We start from the raw sequence: 20,456 nt of genomic DNA, 5'->3' as shown, positions 1-20,456 counted from the left end.
AAAGTCAGATCGTGCTCGGGGGACCTTGGGCATAAACCAGTCATTTGAGCGAGTTTGACTCTATCTTGTATGTTAGTGGCCTAAAACATATTAGTCTGCCATGATGCTACTTTCACAGAACCTTCATTTCAGTTGGTTTATTTTTATTTACCAACCCTAATCTGGGTAATCTACAGGGTATCTGCAACACAGACTGTGCACAGACAAACATGGCAGCAGAATTAAAAATAGATTAAACATGTATTTAACACTGTAGGTGGAGCTGCCTTCCCACAGGTCCATCAGAGGTAACAGGGAATTTGCAAGGCATTGTGGGTGGAGTGGCTTACTGGGACACATTGCCTGCAAGGTGCCATGACTGCTCCTTAGGGTGCTGGTCAGGTGCCTCTGTGTGCTGCCAGCAAACAGCAGGAAGTAGTCCACACCCTCCTCATCCGCAGCCAGCTCTTCATCAGTGAGCTGCACCGTGATAACACACCGCCCCTGCAGATGGAGAGGGAGACAGTGAGAGGATGGCAGATGGAAAAGCAAAGAGAAAGAGCAAAAAAATGTTCAGAGAGAGATCTAAGTAAGTTTGCGTAAATTTCATCATGAAGTGGAGGAATATAAAAAAATAAAATGGATTGTAGTAAATCTGACTGTTGTGTTGCACTATATTTCTCAAAATATCTAATAGATGTATCCAATATTCTTACGAGGTAAGCTGCAGTTGAACCTCTACAGTCACTATACTGTGGAATAAGTTTTAAGTAAAATGATACCTAGTTATTTGAAAGCAGCTGTCATCTATTAATTAAGACACATTTCCTGTTTACACTTGCTGCTAAAGTGCATCTTGGCTGACCCAAAACAAGCAGACGGCTCTAAATAAATGTGTAAATGCACTGAGAATGGATTTGAAATATATATTTGCATCCCTGACATAATTGAATACAGCCTAGATAGTGTGTGTATACTAACTCAACAATGAAAGTTTTGAAGCCCACAACTAAGGCAAAAAGTGCTCATCCTGATCTAAGCCCTGATCTCTAGCTGAGTTCAAATGTTTATCAGTCTCCCATAGATAAAATCAAAAGTGATCAGGAGAGTGAAATCCCATCACAGCAGGTCACTTCAAATGCATTTAAGACAAATGCTGGTGGCAGATGTGAACTACAATCCTTCACAACTGGATCGAGTTACAGACTGGATATCTGGATTACAGATTTGTTACAGATTACAGGGCCACAGTGTAAGATTCTGTGTGGAGGCCGACAGTCTTGTTTACAACGATTACACTAATGCCTCAAAGTTAATATGGTAATGACTTATTGATGCTTCAAATGCTACACATCACATCATTAACAGACAAATAGGGAGGCAGCAGACAGCCCTGAAATATGGAGGAGCAGCTTGACTCCCTGCCAACTCAATGAGGAGGCAACATGATTAATAACTTCTGTATTAGTACTTTTTATTAATGAATCCAGCTTTTTAATCCTTATGCAGCAGTTTTGGGTTAAAAGAATTGTTTATTGTGAGTGTACTAATTCACTTTCCACAGCCATAAATTCCAGTTTGGTGCAAACACCCGAACCAGTGACCTCTGGTGTGCATGGAGCTCGAGTAAGCACGACTTGACACTGAAAGAGATTGGATGGCTGTGTTTTGTTTTTTTATTTTCTTTCCAAAACCAAAAACTCAAGAGAATAAAAGTGCAAGAAATGGATTAAACAGTGTGTTTGTCTGCTCTAGTGAAAGCTGCAACCTTCAGCATGTCCGGCTAACTAACCTACTGGCAGTAACCAAGCCGTACGTCGGATCTGAAAGCTATCAGATTGTAGGCAACATTAGGTGAAGCAAGTTATTTGTGATTTTAGGAAAAAATTCAACCTAAAATCAATTTATACATCCATCTTTTCTCAGCTATATTGTGCCCACTAGATAGAATCAGATGTTCTGCCAATGTGCCAACATTCCAGTGTGAAAAAACAGTAATGCATAGTTTATTGTGCAGTCTGCTCTTTTTCTACAGTGACAATTGGCTATGTTGTGGCTGGAGCGTTGGGTGGAATGATGTGGAGTCATCTGAGGACAGACTGAGGAGGAGGAGGAGAAGCAACAAAAAAATAGGGATATTGTTCAAAATTTGCTGTTTTCCACTGGGGGACTGCAGCTTGTTGACACCGAGGAGGGATAATGGGACATTTCATCCCACTTAAACCGACCACTGTTGCAATCTTTTCACCAGCCCGGTCCAACATGAACAGCCCGACGCAGTGGCCAGAGAGGGTGTCGAGGAGAGCTTACCAGCCAGGGTTAAAGGTGCTTCCTCCATCGCTTATAAAGTGGTAGCCTCAGGGCCTTGTTACATACAGGGGGGGATAAGCAGGTTGACAGCAGCGAGACTAACCAGCAGCCTTGGGACCAGCAAGTCTCTGTTTGGCAAGCCACTGCTGCTGAGCAATGTGAGGGGGAAAGATGTGTTCAAAGGCGACCACATAGCCCAGAGGCCACAGGAAGAGAAAGAGCCTGCAGTAACCTTCTGAGGGCCAGGACTAAACACTCTGACTTGCAGCATGAAGGATGCAGGCTTTGCTATGCACTGAGGGTCTCAGCTTTAACAAGCAGAGCACGGGCACTGGCGTAAATGAGTTGTAGACGGGTGGAAGCCAGCAGGCATGACATTCTCTCCATTAAAAACTCATCTTTCATCCCGTGTCCAGATTGGAAATTAAGGTTTGGTGATACTGAACGGATTGGTTCCTCAGTGGACTTGTGAGTTTGCACTCCATGTGAAAATGAAAAAGTATTAGTGTGAAATAACACATCCTCACGATGAACAAAAGGAAAGCAAGAGGAGGAATCGTAATCTCTCTCCTGCTGAAGGCGGGAGGCAAATCACAGGAGTGATAATATCACAATAAAATGATTTGTGACGGCACCAACTCTCTCTTTTTTTGTCAAAACTAATATCCATCCAACATAAATAACATCACACTGGCTACTGGTGTTTGTAACTGAACTGAAAACAAGTTAAATAAAGAATAAAGTCATAAAATCCTGTCAGCATAATGCGTTTTCACTCTCCTCCTGGTACTTCTTACCTCCTCGGTTATGATTGCTTTTAATCAATCAGTGATCTATGAATTCAAACTCGTTTGAATAAAAAGAGTGAGGCGAGAAGAGTGGAATAGAATATCAACTGAATAAAATCATTGTCTGTCCTTTTGGAGGCAAATGTGTTGGCAGGGGGTGGAGGTGGAGGAAACGGAGACGGCAGGAAGCACAGCTGCATGCAGCAACCTTTGCAAAGCATGCAAACAAGCAGACGCACAAACTGATAGTGATGCTGCTGACAATAATTCTAATAACAACAACAAGGACTAAAATGCAAAACAGAAAGATTCTAAGTGACTCTCGTGTGTCCGGCTTCAATTCAGAAAAGCAAACCAGCGGTTTTAAAGCTGTGTGACGTGCACAAATGGATGTCTTTCAGCCACCACACTGTATGGCTGTGCTCTCTGCTGGTAATAAGTACTTAACAAAGTGACCTGCTGGGGTATTGACCTGCTAATCATGGAGCTTCAACAGGGAACAGGCAACATCAAAAGAACAGCTGGAGGCTATGAACCCAGCCCCCTCTTTTTAAATATGCATGTGTGGAGTGTAGCCTTTTCCACACACACCCTGCCACTGCACTGGGTCCAACTATCCAGGTAAGGCAGCGGTTGATTTCACGCCTTCACACACATATTTATAAGAATTCTCTCCAAAGCTGCTTTTAATGATGAATTTAAAACTTACTTTGCAGTTTAAATGAATGTTTATCCCCCTGGCCGGATTTCTGACTATAGGCAGCACAATGTGGAGGTTTGCTCCACTTCAGCACCCAAACTAATTGTCAAGATATCCCATGGCACCTCCAAGATTTTCTTTCTCATCTTTAATTACCGTAAATGCAGTAGACCTACCTTTCTACCTTTAACTCAGTCCTGTGGCATGGAAACTGTTATAATAAACAATAAAAAAAGCATGCTACGGACAACACCTCAAATTTAATGATCCGTAAAGATCTGATGTGATAAGAAGTTTAAGATTTACGGCTACACTTGCCCGACAGTGTGATTCATCCCTGCTGGCATTCACACATACTGTTCTTGGAAGCAGAATATTGTCAACCGTTGCGCGGTTTGCCCAGAAACGTTGCCACTTTTTGTTCCCACTTGACAATTTAGAAGACAATTTATGGAAATCTTACAAGCTTGTTGGCAAGTTTCAGGAGACAGACACACATCCAATCAGTTCCTGTTCACACATGCCATTGACATGTACTAATGAAACTACACACATTCTCAGATTTACAAAAGCTGCTGACATCTAGAGCGCCCTTCATCCCTTTTAGCCTACAGCTGCAGACCATCACACGGCAGAGAGGCCACAGGTTCCATCAGCATTACCGCCTCTGTGCCCGCAGTCATGTGTGCTGTGTTAAGAGACCGAACCCCTACCTGCTCTTCTAATTACACGCCACATTGTTGGGAAAACATTGTCCGCTAAATTCCAAGAATGTAAATAGTATGTTTACTCACAGTCAGAACATCAGAGTCGCTCACCGTTATCAAGAGAGAAAACTCATTTTTTAAGAGCTTCCGCGAGTCATCCTCTGCCCAACATTTCACATAACCCTTTCTACTTCCCTTTAATTGCTCTCTGAAATAAACTCCATTTCTTTACCCATCACTTCCTCATTTAAAATCATTCTTTAGCCAAAGCGATATTACAAGAACACCAAGGCCTTGACCTTCGGCCTCCTTACTGCTGGCAGTTTCTACAGTTGGTGATGTAGAAATTCAGACTCACACACTGGCGGCCGTCATTTTCAGTCACTCTGGATGGCAAAGCCTCCTAAATGTGTATTCTTAATACGGTACAATTACCGGCTGACTACTTAACCCCTATGAGCCATCTCACTGACAACTGCTGTGATAAGTGTCTAAAACCTGATGTCTAATGAGGCCTGACTGCCCGCCTGGTTCCACTGAAGAGTCTGACTGTAAATCATAGATAGGGTTGTCTGGGTGGTTAATGGTGAGCCACTCCAGCCTTTAGACACACACACACACACACACACACACACAAACACACACACATGTCTGACTTATCTCATTTCCTGTGTGCCCTCTTCACCTGCTAGCGATACGGGTCCACTGCAACCACTCAGATACCCACTCAGAAATGTCTCACACTCACACACGTGCACACACACTGCTCATTACATATGTATCAAAGAATGCAGGTGCCATGGTGGCAAACTGAAGACATTTTAGGATCATTTTAACGCTATCTGGAATTGCATTTAAAAACAGTTCAAAGGCTGAAAAAATGAGGTTGACAAAACCCGACTGTAATCTAACAGTAATTTGAAGTTATAAATTAGCTATAAATGGTCAATATAAGAAAAAGGACAACAGGAAATGGTTGATTCTTGGAAGAAAGTGGCTTCTTCCATCCAACTGTTGGGGGAAATCAGGCACCTTGGGGCTTTACTCACGAGTTAGGGTAAGAAGGATCCTGAAAAACAGCTGCTCTGTCTGATAAGCTGCGATGACAACCAAGGATATGAGCTTTCCGTTTATAAATTGACCCTCACCTATAGTCACAAGCTTTGGGTAGTGACAAAGAATAAGACGAGAGGTTTAAAGCTGCTGAGATGACCTCTGCAGGGTGGTTGCCACATTCTGCATGACACACAGTGGGTAGCTCAGCAATCTGGGAGGACCTCAGCAACAAGCTGCACCTCCTCCACCTGAACCGCCTCATCTGGCTCCACTGGTCAGCAAAAAAAGTTACTCTCCCAGCTGACTAGCAAGAGTTTGGGGGTCCCCTACTTCAACTTAGCTTTGAATAATTATAATCAGCTTCACATCTGACCCTAAATTCATTGCTCATGACCAAGAAGAGGCTGGGAAATTTTGTAGAATCTTGAAAATTCACCCACCACATCCACAAAATTTCTCTTGTTGCACAGTTCCTCTGGAAATAAAATCCTTTTTATTGCATGGTGAAGACCTTTTACTTCTTTCACAGAAATCCTATAGACTACTAGACCCTGTTCCTAGACAAAAGCAACTTAGTTGTACAGCATGTTCTTTTCCACACATACACACACACACACACAGTCGGCATAATCAAAACATTTCAGCTCACAGTTAACAAGAACATCCAGCAATCAAGAGGTCACGCGTCCTCTCCAGGCACCAAGCTCTTTGCTGTAATTACCTGCTCACCTATTGATTTGGACAAATGGCACATCTCCAGGTAAACTGAGCATCAATTTGTCCTCTTCTGAATAATTATTTCAGTTCAAGAAGGCCTTAAGTGGATCAGTACTTTATTCCTTGATCAAACTGCGAGGCTTTCTCTTTGCTCCTTTCACCCAAAATCTGAGTGGCGAACAAAGCCGATGTAGCTTTGAAAAAGTAGATGTTCTTTTTAGTTTGATGGGAAAGGAAATCACATGAACGGGTGGATCAAGACACTGACATTATCAGGGTTGGGGGTTTTATCCTAACCATACTTAAAATACTCTAAGAAATTGCTTTGGATAAAAACATTGGATGTGTTTCGTAGAACAGCTTCCTGTTGTCATATCAGTGGTCTTGTTTTTGTCCCATGATAGATATTATAAATTATCTGGGTCTATTTTTGTAACATCACCAGTCCATAAAGAGGTTCTGATTTCATTTATTTGATAATATGTTAAACGTGACTAAACTCAATACACAACAGAGGATAGTGCAAACCATTAGAAATGTTTGCCAGCCACTTGATCTGCATGCACACCCATGCAGTTGTTTTCAGTTACTCCAGTTAATTAGACCTGTTCGCAGGTTGAAGTCAGGCGGACCTATTCCAGGAAATACATGAGGTCATCCAACTCCATATACAGTACTAATAAGAATGATAAAGGCCCAAGTTGACCCGCCCAACACACAAACCTTCAGGCACAGTCTGTCCACACCTACACAGTCCTGAGAAGATGTCTAATCAGGCAAAGTGAAAACACCTCTGTGGGTGGACTAAGAGTGTGTGTTAAGTGTGTTAAGAGACCAGCTGGGTGAACTGTAAGTTCTAGTATGTATAGTGATACTTACATACAACGGAGCTTGCTGTGGATTGAGTTTCATGTCCCTGGACACTGCAAAGAGAAGGACAAATGAGAGGTTATAGCTTTGACGTATGCTATTACACTGATACAAGATATTAGACAGATATTTGGGGCAGTACAACAAGCTGTCAACCAAACATGAACATATTAGAACTTAATAAAGTTAATATGGCTAATGTGTTAGCTGCCCAATTAGCAGCAGATATGGAGCAACATCAGCATTTATTTGAAGTCATGTTTCAGGCCTATAATCCAACATTCACTCTCCTTTTCGCTCTGGTTTGCTCTCTACCTCTACCTCTTTAGCCGTTTAATGCTCCACTGTGTTCGCCAGTTAGTTGCTAACTTTGTCATTATTTTTGACTACAAAAAGGGACGACTAGTTGGACTTGGACACTGATACAATCAACTCAGACCCTATACACTGTCTGTATCCGCTTTCGCTTGGTAACAAACTGCTACAAATGCATAACAGAACAAAAGTAGCTAATTTAGGCTATTTATCCGGTGTGACTACAAGAGTTGGCACTAGGGCTAACCAGCTTGGAATAATGCATGAACACTCCCAAGTTGAAATAATAACGTTGTTTTTCCTGTATTTCCATTCTGTTGACATTGCGTGAATGCAGCATAACATGCAGCTCCTCGTATTTCTTTAAGTATAAGGCCACATCCAGCAGCCATTGAGCTTAGCTTTGCATACAGACTGGAAGTTATTTTTAGTGGTATCAATCCAACTCTCAGCGAGAAAGCAAATAAACATATTTTCCCAAAATATCGCTCCTGCTTTAAAGCCACATTGCTCTCAAGTGGACTCTTTCTTATGGACTTCATAAGTTTTCAAAACTAATAATGATTAGACTCGGATTACTAGCTACTATTTGTAGGTATATTTTAGATATAGCTAGAAATTACTCATGAAACATGGAGACAGATACCGACCCTCTGATCAGATATTAAGATAGGTTAAACTTCTAAAATGTCAGTGTTCTCAGGGAAATGAGCCGCTATAGCGTTTTGCTGGAATAAAACCCTGCAAACAAATTGCTCTAGGTAACACAACTCTAGACATCAGGGTTTTGTTTAGTTTTTTCACAAAATGCATGCACTATCAGCTCTAGCGGCATCAGAACATTGTTGCTGACAAGGTGACAGTTAAGCTTGACCCTGGCAGTCGTCCCAACACTCTGTAGGAGGTTAATAGTCCACGAGTACAGAACAGACACACACTGAATCACGTGCGGGAACACACACACACACACACACACACACAAACTCATCATCCGACCAAAGTTGCCAAGCCTCTATTTGTGCTTGTTTATTCAAAGACAGCCACAACAATGAGGACAAACTTTTTGCGCACTCCTGCCTCCTCCCATTAGTTCTTCACCAAGCAAAAATAAAAAGTAGGTTCAGCTAGGCTTGGGCCATAAAATGACAGCGATATGCGCCGGCAATAGAGACTTCATCAATGGCAATAAGAACAGAATGTTCAATAGTTTCACTTAAATGCAGTAATTCAAACTGCCATAAAAAAAAACAGAGAATGAATACGCCCTGACTCATAAACAGCCCATCATATGCCTTGATAATGGACCTGCTACCAGTGCAAACAGCCAATCATGTTTCAAGTGTGATGCTCGGTTGCACCATCGACATGTGACACGACAACAGAAACAGCATGGAGTGAGAAAATGAGTGCAGACAAAAGTTGATATTGACTGAAATGAAACATTTTATCGTGATAAATGCTTCAGCTGTATCGCCCAGCCAAAAGTAGGCACCAAAACACACTACTTTGCCTCTTCCACATTGCCAGAAGATCAGTTAGCAGGATTTACCGGCTCATGTTCACGTTTGATTCCCTACTCCCAGTCTGGGACGCAGGCCTCAAAGCCGTTTTCTGGGCACAAGGTCAGAAGCAGTGGGTGTGTAATTACATCCAAACAAATGTATTGCAGCTATAGACTTGAGGGCAAATGGATTGGAAACGTTTTTGTTGAACTTTCTTGAAGAGATATTGGCCCACTTGCATTCATCAATGAGTCAAGGGACTAGTAGGCTTTGAGAGCCTGTATTCTCCTCAGTTATTTGGAGAGACAATTTTCTTTTGTTTGCTGTTCCCTGGCACTAAAACAAGTCCTTGCTGCTGGCCTCAGTGGTCAGCAGTGCATTAATCACATGAACCCCATAGCGGGGGAGGCGGTGACAAAAGGCCAGGACCTAATGAGTTCAGCAGAAAACACCAAAAGAGTCAATGTTGGACTCGACAGAGCACTGAAGTGCGGCCAGGCCAATTCACTCTCTGCAACTCAATCCAAACATTTTTTCCACTTTTCTGTTAAATAAATAGGCTCGAGCTAGAATTAGGCGGATCAGGTAAGGGGATAATCAGTAGCTCTAATAATACTCTGGAGTCTAATCCTCTTGCCTTAAGTGCACTGGGCCAGGGACCAGCTTCTTCACCACATGCACGACTTTGACTGATAAGACTCTCACATAATGTCCCCAACAGGCTCGCTGGTTCTTTTATATATTCTGGACATTTGTCATCTGCTGGTGCTCTCTTTATGAATACTCCACAGTGCATGAGAGGGCATGGGGTCGGGGTCTTATTCACGGGTGCTTCGACAGGCCAGATCGACACCATTGTTGATTGTTGCAGGTGTTGGGCCAGTGACATTTCATCCACGTGACATCTTATAGACCACTAGGTGGCCTAACCCATTGCACAATGAGAAAATATTTAGTAGGAAAAAGGCGCTTTGCTACATTCACACTTTTCACTGTTGAGGACAGATTTGATAACATTCATCCAAAGAAAGGTTTCCGTGCCCTTTATCAGCTCCACCCTGCTTTACATTCTCAACACATTCACACCTGCAGCTGAACACAGCAGCACAGTGGGCCTGTGATGGCCACCTCTTCGCAGTTGTTAAGGGAGCAGAAAGCCCTTGAGACACCCCGACACATTTTTGCACCTATATCTGAAACCATATTTATACTTCAAATCTTTAAGAAAAAGCTTTTTTGATGTTCTACTCTTCTATTAAAAAAATATTGTTGATGACATTTAAGCTTCATCTATGACACAAGGTAATAATAATGTAATAACTAATGTCAGTACATTAAACAGTAGATACAGAGTTCAATTTTTATTTAACCGTACAGCTTGCAACTGCCTGTGCCATCTTAAAACAGCTAAGCAATACTTATATTTTACATTTTAGGCATTTAGTTGACAATGAGAATTACAATGATCATGCCGGTGGAACTTCAGTATCATAGTTAAACACCCTTGAGCAAGAAACACATTAGCTTACATGACCTCAAACCATTGCCTTTTTCAAAACAAGCCACCCACTCAGTCACCATGCAGCTGCCTACTGGTTTCCCTACTTCAGCAACTTCTGTTTCTGAGTTTTATTCTGATATGATTCAGGGATGGAAGTTATACATAAAGGAAGCTGATTCAGTATACTGAACCATCACAGGATGTATCGCTCCACTGGTTGTTTTGGATTCCTGGAGGGGCCTGTGACAATTCAACATACTTCCAAAACGCCCACTTTAGTGTGACTGTCAAGCTAAGCTAGTTAGCCAAAGTAGCAAACATGTCCTTCCACCTGAGGAAGAAGTTGTGGGCATATATATATATAATGTGTTTTTAGAGTAAACTTCAGAAGGAAATACTAATGCAATACATGAAATGAAATACAACACATCCCTTTTCTGAATAAGGAAACTTTGTCAGTTATGACCTTTATCTTTTCGTCAATACTGCAATTCAAAAACCGCAGGACCAACTGATGCATTGGTCGTTTGTATACGACTAATTACACTTTCACTGATGAGGGCATTTTCTACCACTAGGAGGCAGAAACACAGCCCTACCAAGCTAATGTGGCTAATAAAGTAGTTATACGATATCTACATGTCTGTCTTTATATTAGCTAGATGTTGGGCTTTCTTCAGCAGCCCACAGTTTTCAGCTCTTATTTTGCTGTTTTGGGCTAAACAGTAAACTTTCCATTACTACAGATAGCGTGCATTCAGCTTGTATGAGCTTGTTCGCTGGAACCGTCTGCAAACTTGTTTTTCATAAGGTGGGATTCCACTGAACAGTAAATGAAACCAAACTAAAACATTGAGCTAAAAAGAGGCTACAAGCTGTGTGGGCCGCACAGTTGGGTGTTAATTCTGAGACCAGGAGACACTTGGTTCTATGTAAACATCAAAAAAAAGAGGCGTTGTCTGGTCTATTTTCTCCAGTTGACCCCATGGTTGTACAGTATAGTGGGTGTGACAGGTCAAGTTCCTCTTGGGCAGCAACAATCATTCAGAAAGTACACAGGGGACTTCTAAGATAGCTACATGTGTAGGTCATTTCAGACTACTATTCCTGTTATGGAAACAGAAATGACAAGACTCAACTAGGGCAAAGCGATATGGCTTAGAAACAATATCGTGATATTTTTAGGTTATGTCGCAATATACAATATATATCTCGATATACACATTTTCTCTACAATAACATACCCTAAATTCTCAAATAGTGCAAAAATTTGATGATCTTGTGGAATAGGATGCATTCCTGTAGATTAACTCCCCAACAGTATACAGTACAGTAAGTAGTTCACTTCAGCTCAACCTTAAAGATCTACAGCAGCAAAATAAAACATACACATTAATGCAGCAGTAATATTAATCTGAAAACATCATATATAATAGTAAAACACTGACAGGGACCATTTCACTGCACAATGACTACTAAATGTTGCTATATACTACTATATACTTACTTTTACCTTAGTAAGGTTTACAATGCAGAACGTTTTTCAAAGTGGGGTGTTGGTACTTTTGATTAAGTAAGGACCACACCCACAGCCTAATTGCACCTGTGTGTTACCAGCCGAGCGTTCCCCTTTACACTGAAACACTGAAAACTCGAATATGACAATATGGTCAAGTGCGATATTGCACATTAATTGATATTATCGCCCAGCTCTAAACTCAATACATTGATTTCTGTATCACAAAAGGCTGCAGTATTTTCTCAGAGATACACAAGTTTCGGCCAATTTAATGCAAGATATTTTGGTGCTGTGGATACCTGGACTTGTAGGTCAAGTTACAGTGTACACGTCAGGATAATGGTTAAACTGGAGAACTTTTCTACCTATATCTTATACATGTGTGAAAAAAAAAGAAACAAAATCCCACAATTATACTCTTGCTTTTCACAAAGCTTAAGTTTAATGAAACAGAGACCAATATTAAGTTTGAAACTGACATTTTTTTTCGGTGAAACCCTTCATCCTCAAGAACTGACTCAAAACCTGCACCAAATAATACCATCAAACATATATTCTTGTCTGCAATCTGTTTTCTTCAAACACAATGGGTCAATAAAAACCTGCATATCATCCATATAATTCAGAAAAAGACCTTGTATCAAAACCAAACTTAGTTTTCTTCTCTGGTAACAGAAGAACCTTGAGAAATGGCATCCCCTAAGCTCACCCCATGGCCACCCGACACCTGCTTATAGAGATTACACAACCCATTAACTCCACCTAAAACACTGGGTGCAGCCAGCCTTCAGCCGAGCTCCTTCGAGTCTCCATTACGGCAGAAACTGCCTTTGAACTGCTGTTAAAACAGAATTTTCTTCCTGAGCAGCAGGAAGGCCACAAAGAAGCAGGGCATCAGCCACGTTCAAGTGAACAGTCGTCACAAATGGACCAATAAATCAGGAGACAAAAGCCCCTCAATGCTGGGATTGGAGTGGTGATACACCGAGTCAGGGTTGTGAATGGACCTGTTATGGCTTCCACAGGTCCCCTGGCTATCAAAATAAGCCATAATAGCCATGTGACTGCAGCGTGAATGGGAGGATGAATAGGATTAGCTTCACAACTCATTAATCAGACTGTCTCCTAAACCCTTCCCAATGATCAGCTGTGGATTCCCCAACACATGCACAGGACAGACTATGACTACAGCGTATCACCCAATATCAAACACAGCTCTGTCTGTAAGAGACTTCCTGTAGGAACACCTGGCCAAAGGCCACATCTCTTTAAACTACTAAAACAAACGCACGTGTTAGGTGCAGGTCAGGGTTCGTCGGTTGCTAGGAGACCGTTGAAAGCCTGAGTATTTCAAAACCAAAACGCTTCAGGAAATAAAAGCAGTATGGTTTCATGCATGATCCAAAGGTGGCTAACCTAACTCCACCCCACAGCCATGATCTACGTGCCCGTTTGCAGTATAGCGCTGCCCTTTTAGTCACTTACAGGGTCATTATCACACCTTAGTTGGCTGCCTACTAATCTTATCAACAAAATGGCATCAATATTGGGAAATTAAATTCACAATGATCAACACCGCATCTCATTGCATGCAACTTGCCTAAACTACACATTCTTTTAACTTGTTACAGTTTCTATCTAAAAAATGAACAAATGACGCTTATCAAAACAACTGCCATTGAGCAATGCATGTAAGGTGATTGTACTGATCAACATTTAAATCTTAACATCTGCTGCTGAAAAAGACCACAGGGCTCATCAAACCTTTCCTGGATAAATGATGCCATGATGCAGAAAGTGGATGCTAATAGCTGCTGAGACATACAGTGTGCAAAATCCAGCACAGACACTTGAAATAACACACGTCACACGTTTGAATTCAACGTACATAACAGGCAACATACAAGTTTACATCAGCATTTTATAGCCTCAAAGCTTTCATGCTGCAGTCTTTCTAGGTCAAAAACCTCCCATTGGCCATTAATTAACTTGAAGAATGTCAATGCAGAACGGTGTTGTGGGGACAACAGTTACCCGGGGCTGCTTCTTCGTGAAGCTTTTTGAATTTGGCTGTGCATAGAGAGCTGCAGTCAAGGACATGGAGACACCTGTAAAGAGGGACAGGAGCCCAATATAGACCTGAGGTGTCATCCAACACCAGAGCTCCATGATGACAGACACGGGACTCAGAGAGGGGCAGGACTGAGTTTGTGGCTTATATATGCAGGCGCACCCCCTCTAGTATAAACAAGGACAACCTGGCCTGGATACCTCATTCTTTCTGCCTGTTTTAGTCTATTTTGTTCCATGGATACATACATATGACAAACATACAAAACATCACCAAGAGGCACCTTTGTCTATTCAGATATTTCAAATTGAGCAATGGTACTAGGAACCTTCGAGAGTGCCAGGTTGAGGGGTTCAGTGCCTACTTGGATCGTGGTACAGTAAGGGCATGTGTCCATATAGCATTTTTTCTGAGCACCAGCATCTTTTTTTGTTCCCAAATAGGACAGAGTGTATGCACCTAGAGAAAAGGCGTTGCACCTGGCTCCGAGCACTTCTGGTTGAAAATCTCTCAACTTTTCAGAAAGGCGCTGGAGAGACAGAGACAGAAAAGCCACTTAATGTTACTGGTGAGCGTTGTGCTTTTATCACCCTACGCGTAAGCTTGTTGTTAGTTGGGTAGTAAACCCTTTAACGTAACGTTAAGATATTGTTGTCATAGTAACAAAAACGCACAAGCGCTTCACCCCAATGCTCCTCAGCGCCCTGCCAGCGCTTTTCTGACAGAGAAAAACAGTATGTGGACACAGGCCCTAAGGAGCTTTGGATAAAACCTCCACCACAGAGTGCCAGGGAGAGCTTTCAGGCTGATTTAAAGCCTGGTGAGAGACAGAGTTCATATGATCTTCATCTTAACTCCTCTTAACTTAATTTTATTCTTTTATTGTCTTTTCCATGTCATACACTTTTAGATTTGGAAGAGCTAGAGCTTGGGATGGATATTAAATCAAATTTCACATTTCAAAATTGATGTAGAAAAAAAGACTTCATGAAACTAAATTTTTTGCCCTTTTCTGACCAAATTAAAGTTTCATTCCAAATATGAACGTCTGCCTCATAACGCAAGACTTCTAAAACTCCTGATGATGACCATTATCAGTCAAATTCATGAGGAATTCACCAGTACATTTTGTCAGCAGCTACTTTCCTAAATTAATACATAACATTGGCAACCAAAGCCTTCAAATGTGGCACACTGAGGGAGGATTAAGGCTCTGTGTGGCTCAGCTGGGTTTGATGTTTAACTCAGACGTTTGTTTAACCTTTCATGCTTTCTTCCCTGGTTAACCACTAGTTACTGGCCAACCACTACAACATGTCGTACACTGACTGCATTCCCCTTTAGCACCAAACCCCAGAGAGAGCAAAGTGCATGTACTGTGGGTTGAACTCTTGTGTGATTCTTTTTTTTACGGTTCACTATCAGCTCCGCACTTCTGGGGCACGGCTAAATTAGTCAGGACTACGTCACCTCCTCAACAACGCCACCACAGTAACTTGGACACACCATGTTGACCACCATTTAGATAGTCATGGCTGTTTGATTTAATCAAACCTAGCTATTGTGTCTATGGACAGATATGAGGCCATCGTGGTGACGTGACCTCACCCTGCCACACAAAAGCTGCCTCTGTGCAGAGACTGCACACAAGCGCTGGCTGACAACACAGGGCCGGGGGATGAAAGGTCTCTTCAGTGTTTGGTGACAGTTATTACCCTCTCCACTGAAACCAAATACCTGTGGGCCGAGATAGCATTATCTTATTGTGAGGCACACTGGGGTCCGGCCTGTAATCAGGGCCTGGGCCTTGATCAGCGCTCCTCCCCAGGTTTGATACCCCCCCCCCCCCCCACCCGCTCTGTTTCCCCACGGTCTGTAGATATTTTTAAAGGAATAGTTCAACTTCTTGGAAAATCTGCTTATGCTGTTTTGCTTTGGTAAATATGAAGCTAGCAGCTAGCTCTGTCCAAAGCACCTCTAACCTCTAAAACTCACTAACATGTTCTAACTAACATGTTTTTGTTTAATTCATACAAAAACCAAGTGTAAAACCGACAATTTGTCGTGAACGGGGGACTGGTCTCAGCCAAAAAAACATCTGATTTCACATTTTAGATTTTGTGTCAATTAAACAAATGGCCATACCGCTCTGAACACGCCCAACCTTGGAAGCTAAGCAGGGCCAGGCCTGGTTAGTACTTGGATGGGAAACCGCCTGGGAATACCAGATGCTGTAAGCTTGGGCGGCATGGTGGCGCAGTGGTTAGCACTGTCGCAAGGGAGGTAGAGCAGGGTAGAGGGGGTTGGAGGTTCCCCCCGTCATGTCCAAAACTGAACCCTAAGTTCCTCCCGATGGAGACCAGCACCTTGTATGGCCACTTGATCGTGTGAATGTGTGAGCGAGACTTAGCTGTAAAGCACTTTGCATGCAACTGTGAAGGTTGAAAAGCGCTATTTAAGTGAAATCATTTCATTTACAAACATGTTAATTAGTGGTGCTGGTAGGCAGTTTTGTTACCTTTGGGCAAAGCCAGGCTTTATGCTAAGCTAAGCCAGCTGGCAACTTATTTACAGAAGCCGACACTGGTTTCATTTCATTTCAAAAGACGACAAAATATAGGCTGAGGAGCAAAGAAAACACAGGAAGACAGGAAGACATCAGAGGTTTAGAAAAGGAAAGTGGCTGTAAGTCCCATTTGGGAGGTAAGAGGTTTAGCCCAGAGAATCCTGAGCAACGCAAACCTCTCACAGCAGGCCCGATCAGGTTAATATTACCCCCACTGCAGTAATGGCTGATGGGTATCACCATTTCTAACAACTAATTACTAACTAACAAACCAACTTGAATTACCGATACAACATGTGCAATAAAAATATGTACATCTTCAAAGCTTTTAGTGACTGCACAATGGCTTTGTGCTTAATTCTATTATCTCATAGCAAGAAGGTCCTGGGTTTGAATCTCAGCTCTGGTTCCTTTTATGTGAAGCTGAGATATGCAAGTTAGGTCAATCAGAAACTAACCCACAATTAAGCATGTGTTTGTGTGTGTCCACCCTGTGACACACTGGTGACCTCTCTAGGGTCTTGCCAACGCGTTACTCTACGACCAGCTGACACGTCGACCCACTCTCCTTTTCTTGAGAACTTGTTCAAAAATGGCCAGTTTTCAAAGAAGTGTGAAAATAAAACCACACACAGTGTTTTGGGAACTGAATCATCAGTGATGTGCACGAGTTGCTCACTTCCCCCACTGGTTCCCCGTCTACGGAAGAGGCATCTCAGACCACAAGAATGCCCTGTTTGTCAAACAGGAAATGGATGAACTGAGATTAATACTTGTGATCTAAACATATGCTGAAGCAGTCCATCTCTAGAACTGCCTGCTGCATGTCGTGACAATGAGGAGACATTTTTTCACAGACAGCCCACATCACAAACTGGGAGGTGTGGCATTTGAAAGACATTCATTTACCAGGTAGGCATTTCTGGAGCTTGACCCATAATAAATAATAATAATTCATCTGGGCCCTGTTTCTTGCACCAAGCCCATCCATCGCATGAGACCAATCACAGCCTTGAAAAGCACAACATACACCATGTGACCACGAATGAAGTTAACATGGAGAAGGAAACAGAAAACAGTGGAAATGACTAAATCATTTACAAGTGGAAACTGGATTTTTGTTATTAAAATTCAAATGAGTGAAGCCTCCATATTCCATCCCTTCAGAAACACATTGGGTATTTCATTATAACCTAACCAGTAGTAGAGTAGTAGGCGATCATTCACAGCTTTAACAAATGCGTGGCCTTTAAGGAAATATGTGTGCAGAGATAAAATATGCAATTTCCCATAAGCAGAGCCCAATTACAACTTAATTTAACAGTAGACTCTTTGGTCGCACATGTTATTAAAACCATTAAGTGTTATCGCTGAGGCACACGTTGCTAGGCACAGTGGGTGCATCATAGTCAAACTTTGCTCTGGGGAATATCATCAAAACAAAAACAAGGAAGAAAACCTTCAGAATCAATGTGGAACTTCATACATAAAAACGCTTTTGTTTTGTTGACATCACCACCACCTACAAACTGAAAGCTGCTTGTTGAATTGTTCTAAAAGGCAGCACATGAAGGCATCAATGGAAGACTTACCCACAGTCTATTCGATGGCAACGGCTGCGAGCGGGCTCCTTCAGGTGCACGTTAAATTCATTTTAAGTCCATCAGAGAAAGCAGGTGTGTTTATACTAGACAGGTATCCTGAGTAGCAGCGGGCATGTGAGCTCTCACCACACTGATTACACTGAGCTAAATATGGCTTTGTGCTAACACAGACAGTAGGCAGATCAAAGCCCTGATGTCAGAGGGGAGAGGCGGAGCCTGCAGGCCACAGGTCAGGTGTTTGCTGCAACTACACCTACCCTGCCTCTGCTGTCAAAACATAGCCTATCCTTATATATATATCCTATACCACCGCTAAGATAAGAGATACAGAGAGGGGTTCAAGGCCGATGACAACGTTTTGGTGTTGATGGAAAAATCCATGAAACAGCATGGTCAACAGCTGCTCAACCTCAACCATTTAATTACAGGGAAACTCTGGGATACATTGAACCATTCCAATGGACTGATGATCTCAAATGCGCCCCAACCCAAGCAACTTTCAAATCTAAATTAAAAACTCCGTTGTTCCCCTGTGCCTTTGATTGATTGGTTTCTCTGCTGCACTTTTATTTCCTTTGCTGCATTTGGAGCAACTTACAACATATTACTGCACTGTAACTGTCATTTGTATTTTATTTTATTTCATTTTATGTATTTTATTTAACCAATTTTTTTAAATTATTGATTGTTTTCTTGCTTCTTGTTTTTAAATATCATTCTAATGCTTTTCTTTGCCTATGTAAAGCACTTCATGTTTTGTTGATTCCAACTGGCCAGTGGTGGAAAGTATTCAGATCATTTATTAAGTATAAGTATAAGTAAGAGCAGCAATACAAGTTAGGGTTAGGGTTAGTCCTGCAATCCTAAATCATCGTCAGTAAAGCTGTTAAGATTAGTTGATTCCTCAATTAGTCCATTGACAGGAAATTAATCTGCAACGATTTTGAAAATTGATTAATCAAGTCAATTAATTAAGTCATTTTTCAAGAAGAATGTCAGAAATGTCATAGTTCCAGTTCTCAGATATAAGAATTTGCTGCTTTTCTTGGTATTACATAATAATAATAATAATAATAATATTTTCTGTCACCTTGTACTAACCTTGTAATATATTGTGATGAGCACTTTTTTCTATTTTAAAGACTAAACAAATGTATCTATTAATCGAGAAAATAATAAGCAGCTTAATCGATAAGAAAAGTAATCATTAGTTGCCTTAAAAAGCAGCATAACATACATAAAGTATCAAAAGTGCATGAAGAATGGTCGCTGTCAGTGCATTAACATGTAAGCACTTAAATGTTGCAGCTGGTGGAGGTGGAGCTCATTCTAATACCTTTCTATATATTGGGTATATTAATGCATCATATTTTATTAGCTGATCATATATGTTGTATGCAAAATCCTCATCTGCAAAGTAACTAGTAACTGTAGCGGTCATATACAAATGTAGTGGAGTAAAAAGTACCACATTTCACTCAGAAATCTAGTGGATAAGTGGTATGAAGTATGAAGAAATACTAAAGTAAAGTACAAGTACCTCATAACAGTACTTAAGTAGAGTACTTGTTACTTGTAAATGTACCTCGTCACTTTTACATCACTTCAATAGATTATTTTTTTCAGTTGAAGGAATGGATAAAAAGAACCCCCGTGGTTTAGGGGTCTAGATGCTGACTACGGACCGCAGTCCCTGGGTCGAATATGGCCAGGGACCTTTGTGACATCTCTCTCGCTACCTAATTTCCTTCTCTCCACTATCGCTATCTAATAACGGTAGGAAATGCCCAAAACATAACTTTAAAAATGTGCTGTGCACCGGACAGAATACATTTCTTATCAGCAGCACAGAGGAGGCTTGGTGTCTGGGGAGTCTGAAAATGTCTTCCAGATGGAAATAAAAGTTGTCAAACGACCTGCTGGATTTCTCATATTTTGCTTTAAAATTTGTCTTTGAGGAAAACAGCTTATATCTGTGGCTCAAATGTCATCAATGCAAAAGTCTCAAAACTACAAAAATCCTCTTCCAGTGGTACCAGGTAGACATCTGCACACACGGTGTAAGCAGTGCAGACACCTGAGCTATCTCAACACTAAAACACACTAACACTAAAGAGGAGCAAACTTCAGGCATGTCTCACTGCAGACAGAGGCTCAGTGGCCTTTATACCTGGTATTACATGTACCTTGCATCCATATTGCGCGAGGCTGGATTACTTTCACAGGTAGGAAACATCTGTGTACATACTGA

General features: G+C 41.6%; 1 protein-coding gene across 1 annotated transcript in view; it reads right to left on the bottom strand.

The window, feature by feature from the left end:
• Positions 1-7,169, bottom strand: part of LOC139282448 (A-kinase anchor protein 13) — a 74,679-nt gene extending 67,510 nt beyond the window's left edge. Inside the window, exons 1-2 of the mRNA XM_070902172.1 lie at positions 7,137-7,169; positions 330-483 (exon numbers count right to left, since the gene is read on the bottom strand). Coding sequence (XP_070758273.1) covers positions 330-483; positions 7,137-7,169 — 187 coding nt within the window. The remainder of the gene's footprint in view (positions 1-329; positions 484-7,136) is intronic.
• Positions 7,170-20,456: the final 13,287 nt, after the last annotated feature.

The sequence above is a fragment of the Enoplosus armatus genome, chromosome 1, assembly GCF_043641665.1.
Source record: "Enoplosus armatus isolate fEnoArm2 chromosome 1, fEnoArm2.hap1, whole genome shotgun sequence".
Lineage (NCBI taxonomy): Eukaryota > Metazoa > Chordata > Actinopteri > Centrarchiformes > Enoplosidae > Enoplosus > Enoplosus armatus.
The sequence above is the reverse complement of the archived record's forward strand: the minus strand, read 5'-3'. Positions and strand labels throughout refer to the sequence as shown.